This window comes from Corvus kubaryi, unplaced genomic scaffold (assembly GCF_017639235.1).
Source record: "Corvus kubaryi isolate FWS band 111438036 unplaced genomic scaffold, C.kubaryi_AGA036_p1.0 65287, whole genome shotgun sequence".
NCBI lineage: Eukaryota > Metazoa > Chordata > Aves > Passeriformes > Corvidae > Corvus > Corvus kubaryi.
In genome coordinates, this window is record NW_024581892.1 from 123,753 (window position 1) to 136,053 (window position 12,301).

At 40.7% G+C, this 12,301-nt stretch overlaps 1 protein-coding gene across 3 annotated transcripts; it reads right to left on the minus strand.

The window, feature by feature from the left end:
• Window positions 1-3,194: 3,194 nt before the first annotated feature.
• On the minus strand, window positions 3,195-11,744 carry LOC121673234 (ras-related protein Rab-9A). Of its 3 annotated transcripts, XM_042046374.1 has the most exons (4): window positions 11,578-11,744; window positions 8,272-8,359; window positions 6,693-6,719; window positions 3,195-4,260 (listed from the first exon to the last, which is right to left on the minus strand). In XM_042046374.1, exons 3-4 carry the CDS (start codon window positions 6,710-6,712, stop codon window positions 3,621-3,623), a joined length of 660 nt encoding a protein of 219 aa, XP_041902308.1. In that variant the 5' UTR covers window positions 6,713-6,719; window positions 8,272-8,359; window positions 11,578-11,744; the 3' UTR covers window positions 3,195-3,620. The 3 variants fall into 3 exon arrangements, with proteins under 3 accessions (XP_041902308.1, XP_041902309.1, XP_041902310.1); XM_042046375.1 differs by lacking the exon at window positions 6,693-6,719 and having other exon boundaries at window positions 11,578-11,741; XM_042046376.1 differs by lacking the exons at window positions 6,693-6,719; window positions 8,272-8,359 and having other exon boundaries at window positions 11,578-11,741.
• Window positions 11,745-12,301: the final 557 nt, after the last annotated feature.

Here is a 12,301-nt window from a genome sequence, read left to right on the forward strand (position 1 = left end):
ACTTTTAGAAGCTGCATTTTTTATAATTGTATTTGTTGCTGCAGTAGAACATTAAGTAAAATAAAAGCATTTTCTCTCTTGCCTGATTTCTGAAGGCAGTTAGCCAAATGTTGCCTGTTCTTATGCCCCCCTTACATCTTTCCCTCTTTCTTCTGAATATAGGAATTGTAGATGGGAAATGCAGTCTCAGGTCCACCTAGGCTTTATGAAGACAGACTGTTACTGGCCACAGGAATGGAAGAATTATGTCCTAGCTCATCATCTTTGTCATTAGAGAGTCTGTGGGTCAGGAGTATTGTCTTGTGATAGAACTATGAAGGGCCTTGGGGAGGTAGCTCCAAGTTCTCTGTACATGGACAAACACTTGTTTATGCTTTAGTTTATGATTCTACTCAGTCAGCTGGAAGACCACTAGCTGAAGTGATGGGTGAAATTTATCTTGTGATCAACTAAACTCACAAATCCACTCCAGGTCTGAAAGCTGCAGTTCCAGCATGCTTCACCGAACAGTTTCTCCATGAAGAGACACCTCTTTTGCAAGGATTATGTTCCCACCCTCTCAGGGGCTTAAGAGTAAGACTTCAAAGCAAAGTCTATTGCAGTACGAGAAAACAGAGATAATCTGCATTACGCAATAAAGACAATAAAAATTTTATGAGTTAAAGGGACTAGAGTTACCCTAAGTCGTTCAAAAATCAAGCATGAGGAGATGAGAACATTAGCACAAGCTAACGTGAATCGACCTTAATAAATTTGGGCTGGAAATGCAACTCAGACTCCATGTTCTACAAGGTTCTATTACTGTTTAGGTAAGCTGTCAGGTGACTTGAAGTAAGATCCATTTGAGGTACGGAGCAGCTGTTGAAGCAGCTTATGTAAGCACTGATACAGTTTGCTGTGACATGAGCTGTCAGCTGTCCCAGGCAGTTTCTTCTGCCCCTTCCCATTGTGCTCTTTGTTCTTACAAGCATAGCTTTCAGCAGTCTAACCAATCTGCCACAACAGTAGTTTTTTCTCCTCATTTCAAAGGACACCTGGACTTTGCATACGTTACACAGTATGCTCTGTCAATCTACAGAGCTCCAAATACTGCTAACACGACCCCCTAATATTTGAGGTCTGTTAGCTCTTTAAACAAATCAGTGAACTGAAACATAAGCCACAAGTGCCTACCTTACATCCATATAGAATGATACAAAGCTTTTACAAAGTACAGAAATTAATGTTTGTTATTAAGCATTATGATTTTATACCTGTCACCTACACCTGCATGTCAGAAGCTTTTTGATTCTGTAGGCACTCAGTAGTTGCTCTCTGAGAGCACTTCCTGACCTAAACATAAATCCTATACTGTCTTATTTACTACATGTCTATGCCCCTTTCTTTACTAGCTACTTTTGTGATTAGTGTACAGTTGTGGTGTATCAGCTCCCAGGGCATGAGTAATGCACTTCTATGGAATTATGTTTTAACTTTATTAAACCTACTTCTCAGATGGAGGCTTGGTAATCATGATGTTACATGGAAAGGGGACAGATGGGAAAACACAGATGGATACCTGGGCACAAGAAAGACCACAGTGGTTCTCATCCTTCGTTTTTCCCTTTTAGCAATCTTATTTGAATGGTATCTATAGTACTCTAGTCACAGTATCTTCAGTTCCTGTTTTGTTTCAACCTTAATCTCTGCTAAAATGAATGTTAAAGGAAGCTTTAACTACTAAGGTAGTAGTTTTACAACAATTTCATGTCACTAGCTTGGTAGTCCCTAACACAAGCAATCTTAATTTCTAAAGCTTTTTGCTCTCTCATTAGCTAAGATTTTCTTCACAGATCTTTTCATTCATTGACTAGAAATTAAACATAACAGAAGTAGTTCAACCTATATTTAACTGCTCAAGGACTGAAGTTTAAAACACAGTTCAGTTGGTGTAGATGCAGGACTGCAAGAATGAATCAAACTTAGGAATGCACAAAAGGTAAAAAGATGGCACTTTTAAGCAGGAGTAGCAGATCTGCCAGGTAAAGTTGTCCTGGACAGGTTCAAGCAAGAATACAATACATTCAGAAAAGCGTACTAAGAGCAACAAGAAGCGTTTGTTTTTGCAAGCTTTACTTCCAAATAATTACACCTGGTACAGATTAATTAGATACTTTTAAGATAAAATACTTACTGGTAATGTACTCTCAAGAAAGGCTTTTCTATTGAACAAAAAAGTTGCTGTACAGAAAGCAGTTGTTTAATGAATAACATGGCCTGTCCTGCAGCCTCAGACTTCCTTTCTCAGACCACATGTCCACATGTGCCTGTTAGCACATGGATTACAGATGGAAGCAATAGTGCACTAGCAATTTTGCAATTGCAAGGACAGTGGTTACTCTGAGAGCCAATACTGAACAATTTCTCTCATACAAGTATTCTACCACTTAAACTGCACCTGAAACCTCAAATACACCTGTAGTTTTGTCTGCATGACTGCAAAAAAGACTGTCCATTAAATACAGAGTTTGTTCCTGTTCATCATTATGAAATGAATTCAGTAATATAAAAGACATTATCTTAAATGTACAAGTCCATATCCTAAAATAGCAATTTAAATAAGGATCAAATTCAGCTCAAACACTATCTATAGTTATATACCTGTATTAGGGCTGAAAGCTGTCAAAATCTACTGTAAGTCAAGAGCTTCCTGAGTTCTCTACATATTGCCAATCCTTAATATCACAGTGCAGATACTACTGGTAAACACATTCATAGCTCGGGTTAACAGGAACAAGAAGTTTGGAACTTCTAAGGCTGTAGACTAGGAGTTTTCCTACAAAACTGTTGTAATGTGGATCCTTTCAAGTGCTATTAAAGCTGACTGAATAAAGCATTTCTTTTTCAAAAAGCGGTTATACTTCAGTTACTCAGATTTTTCACCTTATTGATCAGAAACATGCTAGAATGGACTTAAGGCAAAGACATACATTAATTTTAAAAATTATCAGTATTTTGCATTAAACCGCTGGAAAAATTAGTGCAGCATTAGAATAGTAGATGGGAAAAAATGGACATTAAATATGTAGGAAATTTATTTCCTACTTATAAACCTATACAAATTACAGCAACATTAGGCAATTAGAAGACCTGGAGGTAAATATTAACTTATAATAACCACATTAGAGATGAAGTACCACTCACAGCAAAAGGAATGTAGTGAGACTGAAGTTTAATATCTAGCATTGTTAAGAAACTGACATCTAATGAAACAAAAGTGGAATGCCGATTTCATAAAAATATACACATATAAAAGTATCTTTGTGCCTGAATTCCAGAACAGCTTCTCCAAAGTAGTGCTTCTAGAACTTTCAAGTTTTAATTATATTCAAAGTATTTATCATTTGAATAAACTTGGCAAATTACATTCTTATATTATTTTTTTACTTGACATCTTCCTAAACAGAAAGCATCACTAATTCAATAACGGGTCACCCATGAATGGACATTTTTCTTTTTCTCCCCCATGAAAGCAGCAGAATATTAAGATTTTAATATTGGAGTGAAACCCATTTGTTATTTTATCTACTACACCTTCCCCATTCTTTTATAGAGCATAATTTGGCAAAAAGAAATTTAAGTCAACAACAAGATGAACTGGGTTTTGGTTTCCGATGAAGGTTTACTGTATCTGTTTGAATAAAGTGATCTGATCTATCTTCAGAGGCTAGAACTCTTCTAACAGCTTCTTCAAAGGCTGCTGCAACATTAGTAGCATCTTTTGCACTGGTTTCAAAATAGGGATGGTTGCCATTATTCCTGCACCAGTCTTGGGCTTCTTCTGTAGATACTTGCCTTTCATCAATATCAACTTTGTTACCCAGTATCACAAATGGAAAACTTTCAGGCTCCTTGACATCTGCATAATAAATGAATTCTTTCTTCCAGTTGCTTAAGTTTTGGAAGCTTTGAGAGTCATCCACACTGAAAGTTAGCAGGCAACAGTCAGAACCTCTATAGAAAGGAGTCCGCAAGCTCCTAAACCGTTCCTGACCTGCTGTGTCCCATATCTGCATTGTAACAAAATGTCCATCAACTTCCAACTCTTTATTTAAGAATTCCACACCTATTGTATGAAACAGCTGTGCATCAAACTTGTTGGTGACATATCTGTTCATGAGGGAACTCTTCCCAACTCCACCATCTCCTAGCAGTATTACTTTAAGGAGCGATGATTTTGTTGCCATTGTTACGGGAAAAGATCCTCCTGGTTTCCTAGACCTGTAAAGATTAAGGAAATCATTAAAAAGGAAAATAGTTGTGAGCAGCAAATTTTGCACACATAAATATCTAGAATGTGTTTTCAAGTCCACCAACATCAAGTTTCATGTACAAAACCAGGACTCCACTAAATAGGTGAACTGTAGATACACTCCAGTAAGAATACCCGCTCAAGAATACCACATTTAAGAGGTGTCTCTTCACAGACTGCAGTCTGCATCTAAGCAGTATGCTGTATAAATTACTGGTCTGTCACTTAAAACCCTTTAAAACCCCCAAACCCTTCAAACCACCCCCACTTTGTGCTTGAAGGGGTATCACATTACATTCAGAAGGCAAATTATTCATTTACGTTCACTGAGAAAAGGTTTATGGAAAAAAGTGGAGTGAGAGAATTTTATAGAGCATGTGCCTTGAACTAGTCACTTCAGTGCTGTATTTTATTACCAAAGTTATTTTTTAAACCAATGCACTAGCAACACAGTTATCTACAGAACAAATGCTGTAATTTTATTTAGACAAGCATTCAATAGTTTATAGTTTCCTCCTTTCAGAACAGCATTGATGAATGGAATACTATTAACTACCACAAAAGCAAATCAGCAGTTGCTACTTCAATGATACTCAAAATGCCAGATACCTAGGCCAAGCCTACAGTGACAGTTCAGTTAGGAGGTGTCAACTTCCCATAGTAAAACTGTCAAAAAGTCTGGAAGTGCTAGTGAATAGTCTGGCTGCCAGCATGGGGATGGCAAATTAGTGACACCAAAGAAGGCTTTTTAACTGTCAGACTTAAAAAGAAATTTTAAAAAAACCCAACCCTTTAGCACTAAAGTGGTTTGTTCATTAGTGCTTTGTACCCAACCTTTGCCCTCACAACTGTAGTGTCATCTAATACTGTAAAATGGTGTTTTAATTGCTTGGGGCTAAAGTTTAATTTTAACAAACGTAGTTTGTTACAAACAAAAAACAGTTTGTTTAACAAACCGAAGTTTCTGTATGAGGAGAACTTTTCCTAAACCTGCCTGATAGTAAAAGAGTTCAAAGGCTTCACCCCAACAGGCTTCTCTGAAAATAGCATCTATTTAAAATGGAAATGGGTCATAAGTTGCCCAGTCCGTCTCTTTCTTTGAAGGAAGGAATGCGGTCTTGCTAGTAGTAATTAGCATTACTGGCATATACATCACCCACAGTGTGCCGGTAGAATTAGTACCTGATACAAGCTGGTGTGAGAGTCATATGACTCTGTGCTGCCTTACAATCAAGGCCTACAGTAGGAGTGAGAAATTTCAGGAATTTTTTTTATCAGTGACTTTCCATCTTTGAATATTTGCTAGACATAATCTACAGTAAGACAGGAGTAGTTTGAAGCCTCAACACAAAAAAAACTTCAAAACACAAGGAACTGACTGCATCCATTAAAAACTTGTTCAGAGCAAGTAATTTAATTAATTTATACTGTGTAATTAACAACGTTTATGAAGCCTTAATTCTCGACAGGTTTGTATGATGACGTTAAAGCTGCTTAGAAGCGACGAGCACATTGTTCATTTACCCTTCAGAGAGCTACAGGGTAACAGCTATGGCTCAGGTTATGAACACATACATTTTAATGCATGTGAAAAGCCTTAGAGTCACTGGACTACTTGCATAAGAGTTACAGGTTTATGCTTAACTCCTGAAAATGGTCCAGCATATTCATTTATGCCTCCTGTTTCTACACCATTAGATAGGAGCTGCTTCTTAATAAATAATGCTTTCGTGGGAACAGAGGGTACTGAATGTTCTCCTGTTCTTCCACTCCAGTGTAGGGAACAAGTTACAATTTATTTTTCCAGTCCTGCAGAAATCAGAAGTTCCCTAAAAGACACAGTGTGAATAAATAACTGGCTTAAGTAGTTCTGACTGGTACTATGCACTGGTTTCTTTAGCTTCTGCATTTTTATCAATGGCAGTTATCATGAAATTGTCCACAAAGCCACATTTTAAACAAAATACATGTAAGGAAAGTGTTAACAGTAGCTAGTACATCATGCATCTAGAACCTGCAAAGTTAATTTGCACAATTTCAACTATGTGGGCCACTCCAGTAAGGTCTAAGACTGATGATCATAAAATTAGTTTTACTAGGCAGACAATTACAGACCAACCACAAACCATTTGTGTCCTTTAACACAAAAGCTACAGAGTCTTCTGTGATGTTGCAGGCAACGTTGCTTTTCAGGACATTAAGTTTCCACAGCAGAAGCTGTCATGCTAGGCTAGAATAAAGTTTTTTCCAACAAATAAAACAACGATAAAATACTTACAACACTACAAGAATTAATATTATTACTCCTATTACATAATTTATCTGTATAATGTTGTAAAATTGACAGTATTTTTGGAAGGGATGGTTTACATACAGTATGATGTTTCTGAACATTTTTTACCTTAATTGTTCAATCATCATTCATCATCTGAAAACAAAACAAAAGCTTAATTTCTAATGTGCATCTGATTGTTTTACCCAACATCGGGAATTGCAACAGAGTATAGAATTACAGGCAATTGTTTGTTCCAGTTATTTCTTAGTGAGCTACACAACTACTTAATGTAAAAGTATTCTCAACCTAATAGACAAAGAGTCTGCAACAAGAGTAATTTTCCCTCATGTTCTTCAATCATTTCAATATTCAAAGAGAGTCAGAGCAAATAAATAAAAAGCAGCCCCACTCTGCTTCATTTCGATAACCATTTCTGAATTGCTTCCACTAACTTAGAAGGATTACAGTGCTTAAATCACTGACTTCAGTATTCCTGTTAAAAGCGGGGAACATTTTCTACTAATGTAATTTCTAGCATGACCATATACCGTAATACAAAAAAGTAAATTAATTGCTGCCTTTCAGGATGTCCCTTTTAAACACTGAAATGAATCGCAAGTCAAATATTTCCATTATCAGTCCAAATATTTGCTGTCACAACGAAAGACAGAAGGCTAAGCAACCTCAGAAAAATCAGTTTGCATTACAAAATCCAGTTCATTGGATCTATTTACAGTTTCATTTTTACCACACTGATACCAGCCACTGCAGCACACATTAAAAACCCAAACACACGCATTAAAACCCAAACAAAAAAACACACATAGCAACTGAAATCTCACCTCCGCTCCCCTTTTTCTAATAGGGCACCAAAACCTGGATCTATTGCAATACCACCACTGAACTGCCTCAGCATTTTTGAGGAAACAGGTGTAAGGGACACTTCTAATTTCCAGACAGTTGCTTCTCCACTTGTGTTTACTTTCTGACTTGGAAACAGGTGAGAAAATTTGTTTCAGTTATCACTGTCATTCAATGCTCACTGATGAGCCACCTCCTATATGAAACCAAGACTAAACCTAAAGGTTTTCTTGAGGCTATGTGCTACACTGTCCTTTAACTGAAGCTGTTAAAGGTAAGACAGACTCAAATTTGTTCCAACTAGTCATGTTTGCTTACAACCTCATGTGCTATCAGCCAAGACTTACTGAAAAAAGGGGCCGTCTTTAAGAAAACACACTCAAGTTATGGACAAGCAGAATTAGCAGTTCTACAACTAGCATAACACTGACCATGTTTCATAACTTCCTATCCTCAAATTTACACATATACAGCACATCCATTTCAGTTTTGAAGCTTATTAACAATTTTATTTGCTAAGCCACCGTATTTTGTTAAACCACTGGTATCAGATTAAAAGTTTAAAAAGGCACACCACTGCAAGTATTTTGACTGAAAAAAACACTTGCTTTTCAATAGAAATGTAAACTCCCTCCCTCATTAGTAGTGGGTTTTTTTCACACAAACAAAGCATTTGACAATAATTGCCAGGCAAGCATAGAAAACATAGTTTGTTAGTTACAGTGGCCCATCAAAGAATGACATTAATTGCTTCTCTGTGAAATGTCTGAGAAGAAGTCCCAAGAACTACCAGAGTTGCAGCAGAAAGAGCAGAATCCAAAACTACATAATTTTTAACACTTACTGTTTGTGGAGTTTTTACATTTCTCAGCCCTCAATCACTACAGTGGTTAAACTTGTTGTCTATAGCAGATCTGCAAGTTTCCAAAAATCTGAAAAGAAAGGACAGAAGCACATTTTCTCACTTTTCTCCCCTTAGCCAATCCTTGTTCTTATATTTAGGAGGTAGTGGTTTACACCCTGGTCAATTAAGTGGCACAAGAATGGTTTTTTTAGTGCATAAGAAGCCACAAGCCTTTTGACTTTGAAATACTTTTTTCTCAATTCAAAGGAAAACATCCAGATATGAAGTCAAGATGCTACAGGTTTTGTACTTTTGGATATGTTACAAGCAGTGACATTAGTCAGCCTCCAAACTGACCCTCCCCTCCACGGGGCATTGACATAAGAACTGTGGATCAGGAACACCCCTTTACTGACAGCCACTTATCAGCTGCCTGGAAGCCCTTCAATCATACAGCTCAACCTACCAAAGTCCTAATCTCCTTGCAAGTCTTCCTTCCTGTATCTGTGATTTCACCACTGTACTACGAAGATAACCTGTCAGCAGATTATTGAACATCTATCCAGAAGAAAACACAGACTAAAATTGCCTCTAGTTGTAAGCAGCCTAGATATGCTTCATCTAACACCAGAATATCACTAGAATTTACTTGTAATTTCTCATATGAGCCCAACCCAAAATGAACTGTCATTCAGCTGTTAGCACTCATTTGGATACCAAAAAAGTTGTATTTGGCAATTTCTTTGTAAGGTTGTTTTTAACTCCTATGAAGCTCAGGATTCTAGTTCAAACAGTTGCTTGGCATGACTCGGGACTATGAAAGAACCAGTGGCCAAGGGAAGGAATCCTGAAGTTCACATAACCCTTGGATCATGGAATCATTCCAGTACCTACTGCCAGAATCACTTCATTTATTCTAACTTCTAGCTAGACACAAAGTCAATCAGAAAATGTCAGGAGAAATACCTACATTAGTATCTCTGCCAGTTTGATCTTGCAGAAGCCTAACCTTCACTTCCAGCCTCATTCCACAAGTTCAAGTAGAATGAGCAAACTTATTTATTCGGATTTCATCAGAATTTACGTTTCTCAGCAGTTCACAGTTAAGCATCTTCCAACTTAAATATTCTGTTACTTTTAGCCAACTTCAAAACACCCTTCGGTGCTGCTGCTCCTGGTCCAAGACTGCTAACAATGCCTGAGCTATTTGACATTCTCGTTGCAACCTACTTCTCTGTTACTGCCTCCACTCTCTCAATAACCTATCCAGCAATTATTTCTGCTCAAATGTGCTCATCTTTCTCCCTTGCATTAGTTTCCCCTTTCCTTCAGGGAATCTTAGTAATAGCAGCCTCTATTGGTACAAGGCTACCTTGTACATTCATATTCTTCCCAGTATAACTGTGACGAAAGCCCCATCCCTAAGGCATTAAGTGGGTTACACTGTACCAGGCCAACACACTGCCTGCTCTGCAGAGATTGAAAACGAAAACAAAACACACAAGAGAATGAACACTATTTAAAAAAAAAAAACAACAAATAACCTAACAAACCCTAAGGACTTCTTACAAGCCTTTTTGCCCGGAAGTTTTTATTCATTGTGAAACATTTATGTAAAATTCCAATCCTAAGGAGCTGGAAGATCTGTTTCCCAGGATTTACTACGAAATTGACACAAAATAGAACAAAGCTTGAAGTCTAAATATCTTATTTGACCCTCTGCAATTCTTTTTTTCCACATATTTTCAATTTAAGGAAACTGATGGTGTTTGAGCACTCAAAAGCTAAGCACTGCTAGATCTTTTTTCTTTTTTTTAAATACACACTGTCGCTTTTTAACTTTATGTATTGAGACAGTAAAGGCATACAACCTGAATGAAGACAGAGAAAAGTAACAGTTAATTATAAATTTGATGTTGGTATGAAACACAGATATAGCTGTACCATCCTTAGGTTAGATTTCTCTGAAAATAAAAGTACTAAGAAAAAAACGTTTCGGATTTATTTTGGGTATGTCTGCTCTCCCTCCAGTCTGCCATTACAGCTTGTCACCTTCTAAGCTACTAAAAAGTCATGGAAAAACACTTTTAAAAAACCAAAAAAACCTAGTCACACACAGCCACCTCTGCTCTAAAAAAAGCGAGCACTGACAACTTCAGTGTTGCACAACACTTTAAAAGTAAAGACAAATAAAACCCACATGCTTATTTAGTATAGCTGTAAATTATTGTGGACAAGAAGGAAAACAACACGTAAGATGGAAGGCTGCATGACAGCTATCTGCAAACAAGCATTTTAATTCCTGAACAAAACTTAGCCAAGAAGGTCCCTACTTGACTGTTCCACCCAAGCTAATAAAACTTAAATGCTCTCTATGTATCTAGTTATATGTAACCTTACTATAAAGGCCACTAATGGAGGCTTTTAAAACTAGTTTTCTTGCCCTCTTCTGTTATCCACTCAATTGCTTTATACAAGTTATATGTAACACGGAATTACTTACACCGAGAGCAGCCCATTAACCACCCAGACATAAGCGATTCCCAGTCCTGGCCCATCCCCATCCTTCCCTACCCAGCGATCACCACACCTGAGCCCGCAGAGCCACCTGCCGCCACTGCGAACTCCCCCGGCCCTGCGGAGGGGCTGAGCCGAGTCACTGCTGCAAAAAAGAAGAAGTGAAACCTCAGGGCGCCCTGAGCAGGCGGCCCTTCTCCAGCACAGAACCCAGCAGGTTGGAAAAGACCTCTGAGATCACCGAGACCAACCTATGGCCAAACACCACCCTGCCGACCAGCCCACGGCACTGAGTGCCACGTCCAGCCCTTCCTCAGACACCTCCAAGGGACGGTGACTCCACCACCTCCCTGGGCAGCCCGCTCCAAGCACACAGTAACGAGAAAAAGGAGATAAAAGGAGTTTTAATATTTCTTCTTTTCCCGATGTGAAACGTGTTGAGGACACAAGTACTAAGCCGAGTTTCACCCTGACAGACCAGCGATCTCTCTCAGTGGCGAGGAAGCGCTGCGGGGTCGGCGACCGGCCATGCACCGGCTAGAGCCGCTTCCCAAAGGAGCCACCGCCTGCCCCGGAGTCACGGGATCCCGGATCACGCCACATTCCCCGCCACCCGCACCGGCTCTGGCGAGCACCCGGGGCGCTCTCGCACCGCGGGCCCGGCCGGGGCTGTCCTCCCGCTCCCTGGAGGTTGCGCCAGGGAACACCGGGGAGCCCGCCTGGGATCTCGGACAGCGGCGGGGGACCGAGCGGAGAACACGGACACAAGGGAAAGGAAAATAACGCAACCTGACTCGGCTCCAGACCGCGGGAAGGGGACTGCCGCCGCTCCCGGGCGCGCTGAAGAGGCCGATCCCTGCCCGCGGGAAGGGGGTATGACCGGTCCGGGCCCCGGGCTGCGCCACCGCCGCCAGGCGCTGCGGAAGGAACAAACATGGCGGACAGGCAGGGGGCGGGGCCGGCGCACCACGTGACCCCGGCACCGCCCACCGCCCAGAGGCCGCGCCCCCGGGATGGGAGTTTGCTCAGCCCCGAGCGGCGGGAAGGTGCGGGAACAGGGGGAACAGGGGGAACAGCGGGCAACAGGGGGAACAGCGGGCAACAGGGGGAACAGCGGGCAACAGGGGCAACAGCGGGCAACAGGGGCAACAGCGGGGAACAGGGGGAACAGGGGCAACAGCGGGCAACAGCGGGCAACAGCGGGAACAGGGGGGAACAGCGGGAACAGGGGCGACAGCGGGCAACACGGGCAACAGCGGGCAACAGCGGGCAACAGGGGCAACAGCGGGCAACAGCGGGCAACGGGAACCACGGGAACGGGGGGAACAGCGAGCAACGGGAACCACGGGAACTTGGGGAACAGCGGGAATGGGAACAACGGGAACCACGGGAACGGGGGAACAGCGGGCAACGGGAACGGCTGTGCCCCTAGCCAGGATAGGGCACAGAAAGCCCCAGTGAGAGCCATACCTTTCATCGATCACTATCGTGCGCTGTCTTAAGAGCGTTCACT